The sequence below is a fragment of the Vombatus ursinus genome, unplaced genomic scaffold (assembly GCF_900497805.2).
Source record: "Vombatus ursinus unplaced genomic scaffold, bare-nosed wombat genome assembly UNPS02001287.1, whole genome shotgun sequence".
NCBI lineage: Eukaryota > Metazoa > Chordata > Mammalia > Diprotodontia > Vombatidae > Vombatus > Vombatus ursinus.
Window position 1 is genome coordinate 18,126,190 of NW_020941065.1, and position 11,743 is coordinate 18,137,932.

At 55.3% G+C, this 11,743-nt stretch overlaps 1 protein-coding gene across 5 annotated transcripts in view; it reads left to right on the top strand.

Annotated features, from left to right (window-relative positions):
* MTMR3 (myotubularin related protein 3) overlaps window positions 1-9,887 on the top strand; it is a 193,485-nt gene extending 183,598 nt beyond the window's left edge. The window contains exons 16-22 of one of the 5 annotated variants that reach the window (XR_003569189.1): window positions 567-712; window positions 1,465-2,803; window positions 3,872-3,982; window positions 4,421-4,509; window positions 5,988-6,014; window positions 6,123-6,253; window positions 7,888-7,975. Coding sequence is in view for 4 of the 5 variants with exons in the window: in XM_027863537.1 (XP_027719338.1) it covers window positions 567-712; window positions 1,465-2,803; window positions 3,872-3,982; window positions 4,421-4,509; window positions 5,988-6,014; window positions 7,888-8,059 (1,884 nt within the window). In the remaining variant the exon portion in view is untranslated. Of the gene's footprint in view, window positions 1-566; window positions 713-1,464; window positions 2,804-3,871; window positions 3,983-4,420; window positions 4,510-5,987; window positions 6,015-6,122; window positions 6,254-7,887 lie in introns of all 5 variants that reach the window. The other 4 variants (XM_027863537.1, XM_027863545.1, XM_027863551.1 and 1 more) reach the window with 4 other exon arrangements.
* The last annotated feature ends 1,856 nt before the right edge of the window (window positions 9,888-11,743 follow it).

Consider the following 11,743-nt stretch of genomic DNA (forward strand, 5'->3'; position numbering starts at 1 on the left):
TACCTTCCCTCCTGCACTGCTCACTGTCTCTCAGCCCCCAAATCCACACTGTGGTCAAGACCCGTCCATTTCACCACCCTGGTACAGGCCTTCAGCACCTCACACCTGGACCGCTGGAGGTCTGCTGCCTCCAGTCCGTCCTGTATTCAGCCACTCACATGATTTTCCTAAAGTGCAGGTGCCCCTGTGTGGCTCCTCATATAATTAGGTTAGGTTGCTAAAAGCCAGGCACCAAGATGAGGTTTGTTCCTCCCAAGTCTAGTGCTCTCCCCATTCCAAGGGAAGCTTCCAGGGGCAGCTAGGTGGTACAGTGGACAGAGCACCGGCCCTGGAGTCAGGAGGACCTGAATCCAAATCCGACTTCAGATGCTTGACACTTACTAGCTGTGTGACCCTGGGCAAGTCACTTACCCCCAATTGCCTCACCAAAAAAACAAAACAAAACAGAACACCAATGGAAGCTTCCATTTCACTGACTTTAAAGTATGTTCCAGCCCCATTGGGACTTTTCTGCTAAACATCAGCAAGTCTGATCAGCACGTGGTTACCCCTTGTTCCCCCTTTAGGTGCTGTATCCAGTGTGCCATGTGCGAAACCTAATGCTCTGGAGTGCCGTGTACCTCCCGTGTCCCTCCCCTTCCACACCTGCCGATGATACCTGTGCTCCATACCCAGTCCCTGGTGCCAGTCCTGAAGATCAGCCTCTGAGTAGGTGAGCCATTGGCCCTGACAGCCTGGGCCGTCAGGCCAGTGTGTAGTTGTGGATGTGAACGTAGAAAGAGGGAGTGGGGATGACATGGGACACCTGAGGCTTGTTGGGGGCCTGGAAGCATCCTCAACTTTCAGAATACTGCAGAAATACCAAGAGAGTTTTCAGATTCATTGTGAAACAATTTAAACAAAGTTGTTTCTGGATGTCTTACTCCCTCAGAAGTTTTCAGACCTCATAGTGCTGTGTGGCCAACTGATTCCTGAATGACTCTTGCTGCATGTCGGTAATGTTCACATGCACACCCGTGCGCATGCACACACGCATGTCCATTTGGGTTTGAGAGGCAGGTGCAGTATTTGAAGTTCAGAAGTTTGTCATGGGCACCCAAGTTCATTCAGATCTCGTCACAGTTGTAGAGCACTGAATTTGTCTGTCCAGACGTCTTTCCGAGCTCACACTCCTGCTTTTCTTTCTCACTGGCCCATCAGTATCACACAACTAGACCATCAGGGCTGTTTCTCAAGAGCACTGGAGGGTTGAGGGTGAGTGAGGATCCCTGCAGTCAAGGGCTTGCCAGACAAGCCCTCAGGAGGCCCCAGACCCTCATCCCATTGTCCACGCAGCCCCCGCCTCTGGTGCTGCTGGAATGCACTCAGGGGAACGATAGTGACCATCAGTCACGATTGCCTCTTCATGTCCTTACAGAGATCCTCTTAGTGAGCTTCTAATCTCCACTCACTCTCCCTTCCCAGGCTACCAAAGACACGGTCGTTTGACAACCTGACGACAGTCTGCGACAGCAGCGTGCCTCCAACCAGTCGGCGCAGCAGCGACCCCAGCCTCAACGAGAGGTGGCAAGAACATCGGCGCTCCCTGGAGTTGAGTGGCCTGGGCAGCCCCGGGGAGGAGCCCTGTGATGGGGACAGTTTGGGCAGACAGGCCAAGGCCTTGGGGGGAGCTGAACTTTCAGTCGCCGCTGGCGTAGCAGAAGGGCAGATGGAAAACATCCTGCAGGAGGCCACTAAAGAGGATGGGGGGCTGGAGGAAGCCCCCCTGAGGAGTAGCACTGAGGGGACGGAGACCAAAGAGGAGGCTCTCCTAGATAAGAAGAGCCAGCGGGAGGACACGGAGCTCTATAAGAAACCAGAGATGGCCCTGGCGGCTCTGATGACTTCTCCAGGAAACAGCACACATCAGCTGTTGGCAGGTTTCCCTGGGCACCCCGATGAGCCCAGGGCTCTGCTGAGCCATAGCCAGGAGCCCCCTAAGAAGGACAGCCTGCTGGAGGGGCCTGGGGAAGTGCCTGGGAACAGCAATGTGGATACAAACAGCCATCAAGCCCCACTGCCCCCCGAGATTTCTTGTGGCATCTCCCTGCCCCCGGCAATCCCACCGGGAGCAAGACCGTCCGCTGTGGAAAGCTCTGTGGAAACGGTAACAGAAGGAGAGGCCAGAGTAGAGCAGCTCCCCGAAGGTCCTGGTCACAGACCTCGCCTCCTGGACAGCGGGGATGATGAGCTTTCTCGAGCCGATGGGGAGCACCTGGTGGACAGGGCCAGGGCGGGATCCAAAGTGCCCAGGACTTCACACAGCCCAATGCCTTCTTCCTGTGCCTTGCCCTTAGCTGAATGTAAAGAGGAGATTGTCTGTAACGGAGACCTGGAGATGGAGAACACGGCCACAGAGAACCCTGTGGGGCTGACAGTGCCCCAGAGATACCCTGCCCCGAATGGACACTGTCTGGATGGAGAGCGCGGGCGGGTCAAGGGGCCCTGGAGCCGCCGGGTGTCTGCTGCAAGCGCCAGCTCCACCCAGCTCCCCTTGCGGAGCGCACACCCCAAGTGGCTGCAGGGCCAGCCGGGCAGGCAGCTGGCGGCCGGCAGCCCAGAGCAGCCCGCTCGCAGTCACCTGGACGACGACGGCATGCCCGTCTACACGGACGCCATCCAGCAGCGCTTGCGCCAGATCGAAACGGGCCACCAGCAGGAAGTGGAGACCTTGAAGAAGCAGGTGCAGGAGCTGAGGAGCCGCCTGGAGAGTCAGTACCTGAACAGTTCCCTGCGCTTCAATGGGGACTTTGGGGATGAAGTGGTGAGTATGGTGGGCCTCATCAGGCGCCGCCGCCTACAGAGACTGGGCTCCGGCCCCAGGGCCTGGCGCCTGTCCTGTTCAGAGTTGGGGGATTGGTGAGGAGCCGCGGCGGCAGCTTGGTTCCTGAAGGGGCTCTCCTCAAGGCAGGTTTTGAGGGGAAGGCCGCAAGGGAGTGAGGGCCAAGGAGGCCTCCAGCTGGCCTGTGCCGGGGCTGCCGCAGTCACATCCGTCCGTCGGCTCGTTCTGCTCCATCCTGTGTGCATCTCTGGGGGTGGGTGTTCTTTGAGTGGGGCTTGAAGACAGCCAGAGTCATTGCATGCGCAGATGTCTCCTGAGGCAGAACTGTGCGTGCTCAGAAGGACTGGCGCTCCTGGAGAAAAATGTAGTTTGTGGGGCCAGCACCGCGTAGTCTTGCTAAGGAGGAAGGCATTCATTCAGTGTGCTCGCTGTCCCCTGCCCAGGTGATCACACTGTGTCACCTGTGAGGAGGGAGGAGCCAGAGCGCCCCGCCCTGCCCTGGCTCTGGTGAACAAGAGGGCCTGGCTCTGGGATCGTAAGCACGCGTTCATTAAAGGCGGGTTTGTCCAACATTTCCAAGTGAAAGTGACTTTTCAGTCTTTGTCTCATGTTGACGGATTTTCATTTTCCCAAGGCTCCCTCAGAGAAAGGAGGTCAGGCACAAAGCACTCGGTTTGATTTAGGCCTGGATACTTTGGCTATGGCTCCAGCTATAGCTCGCCCAGAGGCTCATGCCCCCTGTGAACACAACTCCACCCTCCCTTCCCACTCCAGCTCCACCCTCCCAAGGGAGATCACACTCATTGAGGGTTGCCTCGGCCCAGAAGCAAAGCTCACTGAACACTTAGCTGTCCTGGCCCCCCTGCTCCTTCTCTAAGCCTCCCACAGGGCGGTGACCCACACACCATTTAACTGGTGCTTCCAGAGGTCAGCAGCCCCCAGAGCAAGTGCATCTTGGCCCCCAGCTCCCCTCGTTGACCCTGCACCTTCCTTGTTCCCGGGGGAGGAGGGACCGGTTCGTTCTGTTCAGCTGTGTTTGTTTGCCAACAGACCTCAATCCCCGACTCGGAAAGCAATGTGGATCAGAGCTGCTTGTCTTGCTGCAGCACAGAGATTTTCTCTGAAGCCAGCTGGGAGCAGGTGGATAAACAGGACACAGAGGTACAGACTCACTCCCTGTGCTGCTAACCGTCGAGCTGTTTGTGATCTCCCCAGCCCCCTTCCGTTAGGACAGGACCCCCTGGCACAGCACGGCACCACTCGGGCACCTCGGCTCTGTGCCTTCAGCTACCAGCTTTCTAGCTCCACACGCCCTCTGAGAATCAGCAGCACGCACCCACACGCCAGGCACTCATTGTCATGGGCCCACTCGGGCCCCAGGCTGGAGTAGGGAACCGGGGAGCTCTTGGCTACTTCTTTTCTCTGAGGGGAATTTGGTGGAGATGGTTTGGACGCCTTTCCTTTATTGATGACTCCAAATCTCTCAAGTCGGAGCCGAAGGAAGCAGCATCAACCCTTCCTCTCCTTTGCCTTGGCTTGGCCCTCTCAGGCCAGACGCCAGCGTCCCTCGGCTAACCTGCCTCTGTCTTTGTCCCACAGATGACCCGCTGGCTCCCTGACCACCTGGCCGCTCACTGCTATGGTTGCGACAGTGCCTTCTGGCTTGCCAGCAGGAAGCACCACTGCAGGTAACCACTGCCACCCTGCCCTGGACCCCCCCGGGTGCCCACGCCCCTTTGGCGTGCGCTGGCTGGGTTTTGCAGAGTGGCCCCTGCACCCACTCAGAGCCTCTGCTTCCGTGAAATCGGGATCATGCACCGTATGTGTGCCCCACCTCGGTCACACCAACTTCCTGTGGATTTTAAAATCATGCAACGGCCCTCTTTGTTTCCTTACCAAGTGAAAAAAATGAGAACCACCGTCCGTCTTCCTCCTTCCCCTGCTTTCTAGTATAAAATCCCTTCCTCCTTTGTACTGCCACCGCACTTCCTTCTGTGGTCAGGAGGCTCAGGTACCAGCCGCCCCTTCCCCCTTTGCTCAGCATCAAGGGAGCAGAGAGCTATCCCCAGGGAGCCATGGAGAGACCCTTTGCAGGATGTCCCCGCTTCCTTCCTCCTGCTGGATTCTGGGCCTTTTCCTCCAGGCCAGATTGTGTCTTTGCTAAGTTTCTGGGCTTCGGAGGGTTGTTGTGGACTCTGTTCTTTGCCTCTGTGTTTGAGATTGCTCTGCTGTTGCTCTTTTGTTTCCCTTCCTGAACACATTAAAAGATGAAAGTTGCTCAGAGAGAACAGAAGAGGCTGGGTTTTCTCCCTATGACCTCAGCACACGCCTCTCCCCGCCCCGGGGACCTGAGCAGCCACATGGATTCCCTGGCCTTTAGTCCTCCTACCTACTGATTGTGGACACAGAGGAGTGAAATCTGAATGCTCCCTTAGAGCATCCGTGGAGTCTAGGACAAACTGGAAGGAACTTAGGACATGTAATGGTAGGAGGCAAAGGTCCCATAGTCAAGAAACATGACTCTTTGAGGGCCCACATTATATCTGATAGCGTGCAAAGCATGGAATGTTAGAGGTGAGCAGGACATAGGTGAGAGCCTAGAGCATTAGGGGTTCATGGGACCCTCTAGGACAGAGGGGGTTCCTTGGCCCCTAGAGGGAGAGTGACCTGGCTAAAGTCAGACAGCCATTTAGAGGCAGAGACTAGACAGCAGCCCAGGTGTCCTTGCCATCATGCCCCACATGGCCCCTCAGGATTTCTTTCCTGCCCCTGCCTTCTGCTCCTTCTCACTCAGCTTGGCCAGCTAGCTCTGAGCCCGAGAGGAGAGAGATACTCAGGAGCTGAAGGTTTCTTTCTCGGGATTATCATCCTTTAAAGACCTAATGACCAAGTCGGTCTGTGATTGGCTTGAGCAGGTTGGCTGGAATAATCCAAAAAGAGTGGGAGAAGCCACTCGGCCCCTCAAGGTGACCACAGTGGTCAAAGGACTGATGCTCTTTTGGAACTGGAAAATTCCATGAGCAGCAGTGGTTAGCTTCCCTGCAGGAGCAAAGCCAGCTCTGAAAGCCTCTGGCCACAGGGCTCCGGAGTGTTATCAGCCCCAAGTACCCCCTTCTCTGGGGCTTTCCGCAGCATCCCCATTGAGCTGTTTCTCCCCTCCTTGCAGGGACACTGACCGTGTTGATCCAATGTGGTGAGCATTTACAACAGCCTGTCTGTGATGTCTTGCATTTCTCTGATAACTTCTCCAAACTAACTCTTTTTCGATTCTCCCTCTTTCTCTCTCTCTCCACTCACCAAGACGTGAGCCCGGGGATTGGGGTAGTTTAGGCCAGCAGGTGCAGAAATGGAGGAAAACCAGAGCACGTCCCTCTCTCAGGAGAATGGCATTTAGGATTCAGTCGGGCTGTTGCTGTGTAATTCACTTTACAGGTCAGTCCGTGACATCTCTGATCAGGGAAGAGCATTTCCTGGCTCATTTTGTTAGGGCCTTGGCAGCCTAAAGGATATAGCCCCCTAGGCTTTTGGGTGTCAGACGTGGACACTGCAGGTGACTTCTGGCCAAGTAGAAACAGTCATTGTGACTTGGGAGCTGCCTTGTGAGGGGCCCAGGCGACCGGGCCAGGCTGGATGGAGAGCATCCTCCGCCCCACCCACTCAGAGCAGACTTGCTCACTTAGCCCCAAGGAGGCAGCTCCAGTGTCTGGGGGGTCTCTGAGCTGAGATCCAGCCAATCTCATGCAGGTTCCTGAATTTACACAAAATAGCAGAAGACCACGTCGCAGTAGATTCAGGCCGTCTCTCTACAGAACTGCTGGCCAAGGGTAGCAGCAGCTCTTACTGACTCATGCTTCTTGGGAGCAGAGTTACACAACAGAGCCCTTTCCCCTTCACTCCTCTGCATTCTGCTGTTTGTCCTTGTGTCTCTTCCCCTACCCCCAGACCACATCCCTTCCCTTCACTGACCTTCCTGGTCTTTAGGAAGAACAGCCTATCAGACAGAATTGCCCTGCCCCGGTGTGTGGCTGAAAGGGATGGAGGGGAGTGAGCCAGGTTGGAAAGCCGGCCTTCTCTTGTAACCGGAGGCTGGCCCTCTCCTGGGAACTAGCTCAGGGCAAACTGTTTTTGTGGCAGTGACCGACCCCCTTGGGTGCCTCTCCCAGTTGGGCTTGGTGGGACTGACCTCAGTCATAGGACTCTCCAGGCTTTGGGGCTGAAAAGGGAGCCTGGAGAGTAAGTCTGACCCCTGAGGCCAGAGGGAGGGAGAGACTCGGTCAGTGAGCAGGCAGTGGGTCCTTCCGGGGCCCTACACTTCAGGGCTCATCAGGCAGGGAGAGGAAGGGAGTCAGCATCAGGAGTCACCATATCCATAGCGGGAAAGGCCCCTGAGCCTTCCTCAGGCACGTTTGAAAGAGGAAGAAAGAAATCCTGGGCACACTCTGAGGTTGTCTGAACCCTGTGTTTCGCCAGAGGTGCATGAGCTCTGAGCGCCTCAGCCGACTGACAGCTAATTGTGGGGCAGGGGGTGTTCCCTCTAGCCATTCCTTGTCCTTTTGCATTCCTCCCCTCACACTCTGAGCATGCGACACACGGCTTCTCACCCTGTGGCTTTGCATGATTCCAGATTGCCCCCCCCCCCATCACTGCCCTCCTCAGCCCACAGGGATTGGAGTGAGGCTGTTCCACCCGACTTGGGTCTATCTCAGTATCGTAGGGGCAAAAAAAGCACGCACATGTGTGCGTGCGCACATGTGCTTGTGCGTGCACGCATGCATGCGTGTGTGCGTGTGCTTGTGTTCCCCCTGTCGAGGTGGTAATGGCCTCAGTGTTTCTCATGGGCCCAATGCTGCTGACTCTGGCTCTGGGCATAGCCCAGCCCTCAGCCAGCATCCGCCCCTTCAGCTTGGTGCCATGGGGTGTCGGTGCCAGCATCTCCTGTTTCCTCAGCTCAGCAGCTCCCCCAGAGCCCCAGGTGAATGTGCTGCATTTGGGTTCTTCTTTCTTTCACACCCAGCCATCATTAATGATGTCACTTATTTCTTGTGTCTCTCCCTTTCCAACTCAAGGAACTGTGGGAATGTTTTCTGCTCCAGCTGCTGCAACCAGAAGGTGCCGGTTCCCAGTCAGCAGCTCTTCGAGCCCAGTCGAGTCTGCAAGTCTTGCTATCACAGCCTGCACCCCACAAGCTCCAGCCTGGACCTCGAACTGGAGAAACCCATTGCTGCCACTTCAAACTGAAGCTTCTGCCTGTCGGGGGCCAGGCCAGCTGCCCCCCTGGGGAACCCCGCACACACTGGGTACCCTGAGGAGGTCCTGTGGCCCACGCACTTTGGAGTGGCGGGCGAGGAACCACCTGCTCTGAGGGACAGAGCTCTAGGGCATCTTGCTGGGGTGGAGGATCCCTCCCCTTTCCCCCTGCCCCCTCTGCCTCTCCACCCTCTGATTTGTGTTTGGGCTTTGGTTTTGCTGGATAACGGGAGGTTGCAAAGGGGGTGAGGCCTAGGATCAGGCCCCTGTTGCTCTTAGCTTCCCCACTGTTGGTCTGTACTGCAGAGCTGGCTTGGTTTGGAATCAGGAGGCTGGAGAAGGGGGAGCCAGGAGCCAAGACCAGAAGCAGTATGCAGAATGCGCTTGCTGATGCTTTCAATCACTCCTCATGCCACCAAACAAGGTAGTGCTGTTTGGGGAAACCTTTGCTGCTAGAAGAAATGGGGAGCTTCGGGCCCATGAGAGCCCATCCCGCCTTCTCTGTTGTTAGCCTGGGCTGAATTAGCCTCCCTTTGCTGACGGGGAGCTCAGAAGCCCATTCCTGTCCTCAGGCAGCTCCCTGTTTTGTAGGGTGCCCTCGTGGCCAAGGCCTGTCACTTGGCTGAGGAAAGTCCCATTTTGACTCCTAAGCCTGCAGACACAGTGAGGAGGCCTAGCAGATGAGCAGATTTTTCCATTCTCCACGTGTGGTTTGTTTGTGCGTTGACCCAGAATGTAGGACCCTTCTTGCTGACAGGGGCCAAGTCTGCAGCTTCTCAGTGCCCACCTCCCTTCACAGCAAGAAGCCACCACCGGGGCTGCCCATTCACATACAATCACGGCTAACACAGGGAGATCTGGACTCAGGGTTCCAAAAGGCCCCAGCTTCCTTTCCTCCCCCCCCGCAAAAAAAAACAATCATGATCTCCCCTCCAGGGTGAAATCAGCCTCTGAAAGTACAAGCTTCCAAGAGTGGAAACCAGACTTCCCATTCCCTTTTTCCTTGGAGAATGGGCTGGGCTTGACTTCGGCCATCAGCAGAAGGAGGGGCTCTATGTGGGACCTCCATCTGGTGCCATTTTTGGCTTCTCAGCAGCAGCGGCAAAATCCATTTGGATTTTGTATCACTAGGGAAACTGCCCAGGACTTGGACAGGAGGTTTTTGGGGAAAAGGGACACAGGAAGTAGGAGCAGAGCGGTGGAGAGCAGCCGAGGTTTGTGTGTGGTGGTTTGTCTTGGTGTCCGTACTTTGCACCCACAGGCTCTCCCTCCCTCTGGGGAAGGAGGACCATGCTTTGTTGGACTCAAAGCTGTCACCAGGTAACAGGGTAGAAGTGTCTGAAGGAGCTCTGGGATCAGGCCCTGTGCAGAGGGCCCGCTGCTCCCCTGGCATCTGCTGGGGCCTTCGGAGGACTTTGCGGCCCTCGCCCCCTCCCGCGGGGCCTGCTGTGGCAGGGCGCCTCCGAGCTGGCAGTGGGGAAGCCGGGGGTGCTCCTCCCCGCACGTCAGCCGGAGGGAAGGTTCTCCCGAAGCTTCGATACGGGTTTCTTGGGTCTGATGTACAGTGTGAATAGATGCTTGCAGCTCGTAGGCCCTCCCCCTTGTTTTTGATCAATGAAGCACTTTTTTATTAATATTATTTTTCTTTGTATGTAAAGGAGGAACTGTAACTCTCCGTAGCTGTACATATCACCCTTCTCTCTTACAGAGGGGGCAGTGCTCCTCTATTTTTCATTTTTTTGTCAAAGCAAGAAGTAAATACTTTAGAATTGTTAAATATATAAATAAAAGTGAATAAAGTTTAGAGTTCCGCATGGTAGCGTTTGCTAACACTTTTGAAGTTTCCTTTCCCCTTGGTTCATCATCTCCTTCTTTTCCCCTCCCCCCATAGACACTGTTGAAGGTGCTGCCCAGAATCCGCCCCCTTTGACTGCCCCCTTTGGCGCCTTGTCCTGAAGCCCTGGCTGTTGCAGGGATTCAGACTCCCTCTGCATCTCTGGTCTCCTCCATCCGAGCAACCCCTGATCTCAAAGCCAGGCAGGGGGGTTTGTCATGTGAGTTCAGGGCTGATTCCCCAGACTCAGCCCAGCACAGGGCAGCCCCGGTGTCCTTCCTACCCAGCAGCATTTCCTGGGGGTGGCAGTGACAAGGGAGGAGAGTCCTGAGGACAGCAGGAAATCAGCTCTCCATTCCTGGTCCCTCCTCGTGTCATGCCCCTGGCTGGGCAAGGAGACCACTCACCCTTCTTAAGCCACCAGGTAATAGCAGGATCCAAGATCTGTGCTTTGTTACTAGGCTGGTAGATTTACCCGACATGATTCCCCCCGCCTTCCCTCCCTAATCACTGATATGTGGTGACCAGTATTGTAAACACAGGAAAATCCCTGTGTTGCGTTGGCCTTTACTCTCCAGGGTCTCAGTGTGAGAGCGATTAATGCCAGGTGCTCTGTGTGCTCTCAAGCAACCTCCCATCCCCCGAGGGAGGGCCTGACTTCCCCAGGCAGACTCTCACCAATGCATTGTGATCACTTGAGGCACTTGGACTTGACCTGTTCCCAGAGCACATGACATGCTTAGGGCCGTGTCACTTTCTGTCCTGAAAGTCAGGGTCACTTGAGAGCCAAAGCAGCCAGGCCTTTGGCCTTTGGCCTTTGGGAGCCGAAAGCTGGCCCAGTTAGGGAAGATGCTATGAATTCCAAGGCTCACTGTCTCATGAGAGGAAACCGGCTCCCGTCCTGGGCCCACAAAGCATGAGTCCATTGAATGGCACATCTGTAACCTGCCAGATGGTTCCTGGCCCCTTTCGTCATTGAGTCTTACCACGTTCTACCAAGCTATGAGTCAGTACTGGCAGGATGGGCTGTTTGGGGGCAGTGAGCGGGTGGAGGATGCTAGAGGTGACCAGAGGTTTGTCTGAGCTATGTGGGGTCTGATTGTGTCACCCCCAGGGACAGCAGCTCTGCTAGGTGCTGCTTAAGATCTTGGGGACAGCCACTTTTCTGGAACTTTCCTGCCGTTTGTCTCCCTCACATTAAGAGTATTTTAAGGGGCAGCTAGGTGGCACAGTGGATAGAGCACCGGCCCTGAAGTCAGGAGGACCTGAGTTCAAATCCGGCCTCAGACCACACACTTGACACTTACTAGCTGTGTGACCTGGGCAAGTCACTTAACCCCAATTGCCTAAAAAATAAAAAAATTTAAAAAAAGAATATTTTAAGGGTTTCCAGGCTTTGTCCCCCAGCCACTGAAGAGTAACCTTAAAGCTGCCTTCTTTGCAGTTGACTAATAGATAAAGGCTTTCTGGAGGGATTTCTAGGATCAAGTCCCTATGTAACCATATCCAGAAACATAAATGTCAGGCAATCAAAAATACTGAGGTTCCTGATGAACACTGAGCGGGCCTGAGAGGAAACGTCATTTAATTTCTGACACAAGAAAATTGAATAGAAATTGGGGGAGAGCTCCAGCCTGAGCTAGAGCACTGGATTTTCCCAGTGCAGATGGGGTTTTTATTGACTTTGCAAGCGTAGGAATAAAAGTGGGGGAGTCTTCCTAGAGCACATCACATCCTCATGGCTTCTTTGATGAGTCACTGGTGCCCAGAGAACAGCCCTGGAGCACGTAAGTGCCTCAGGTGGCCAGAGAGAACTCTGGTCCAGCCCAGGGATGTCTCCT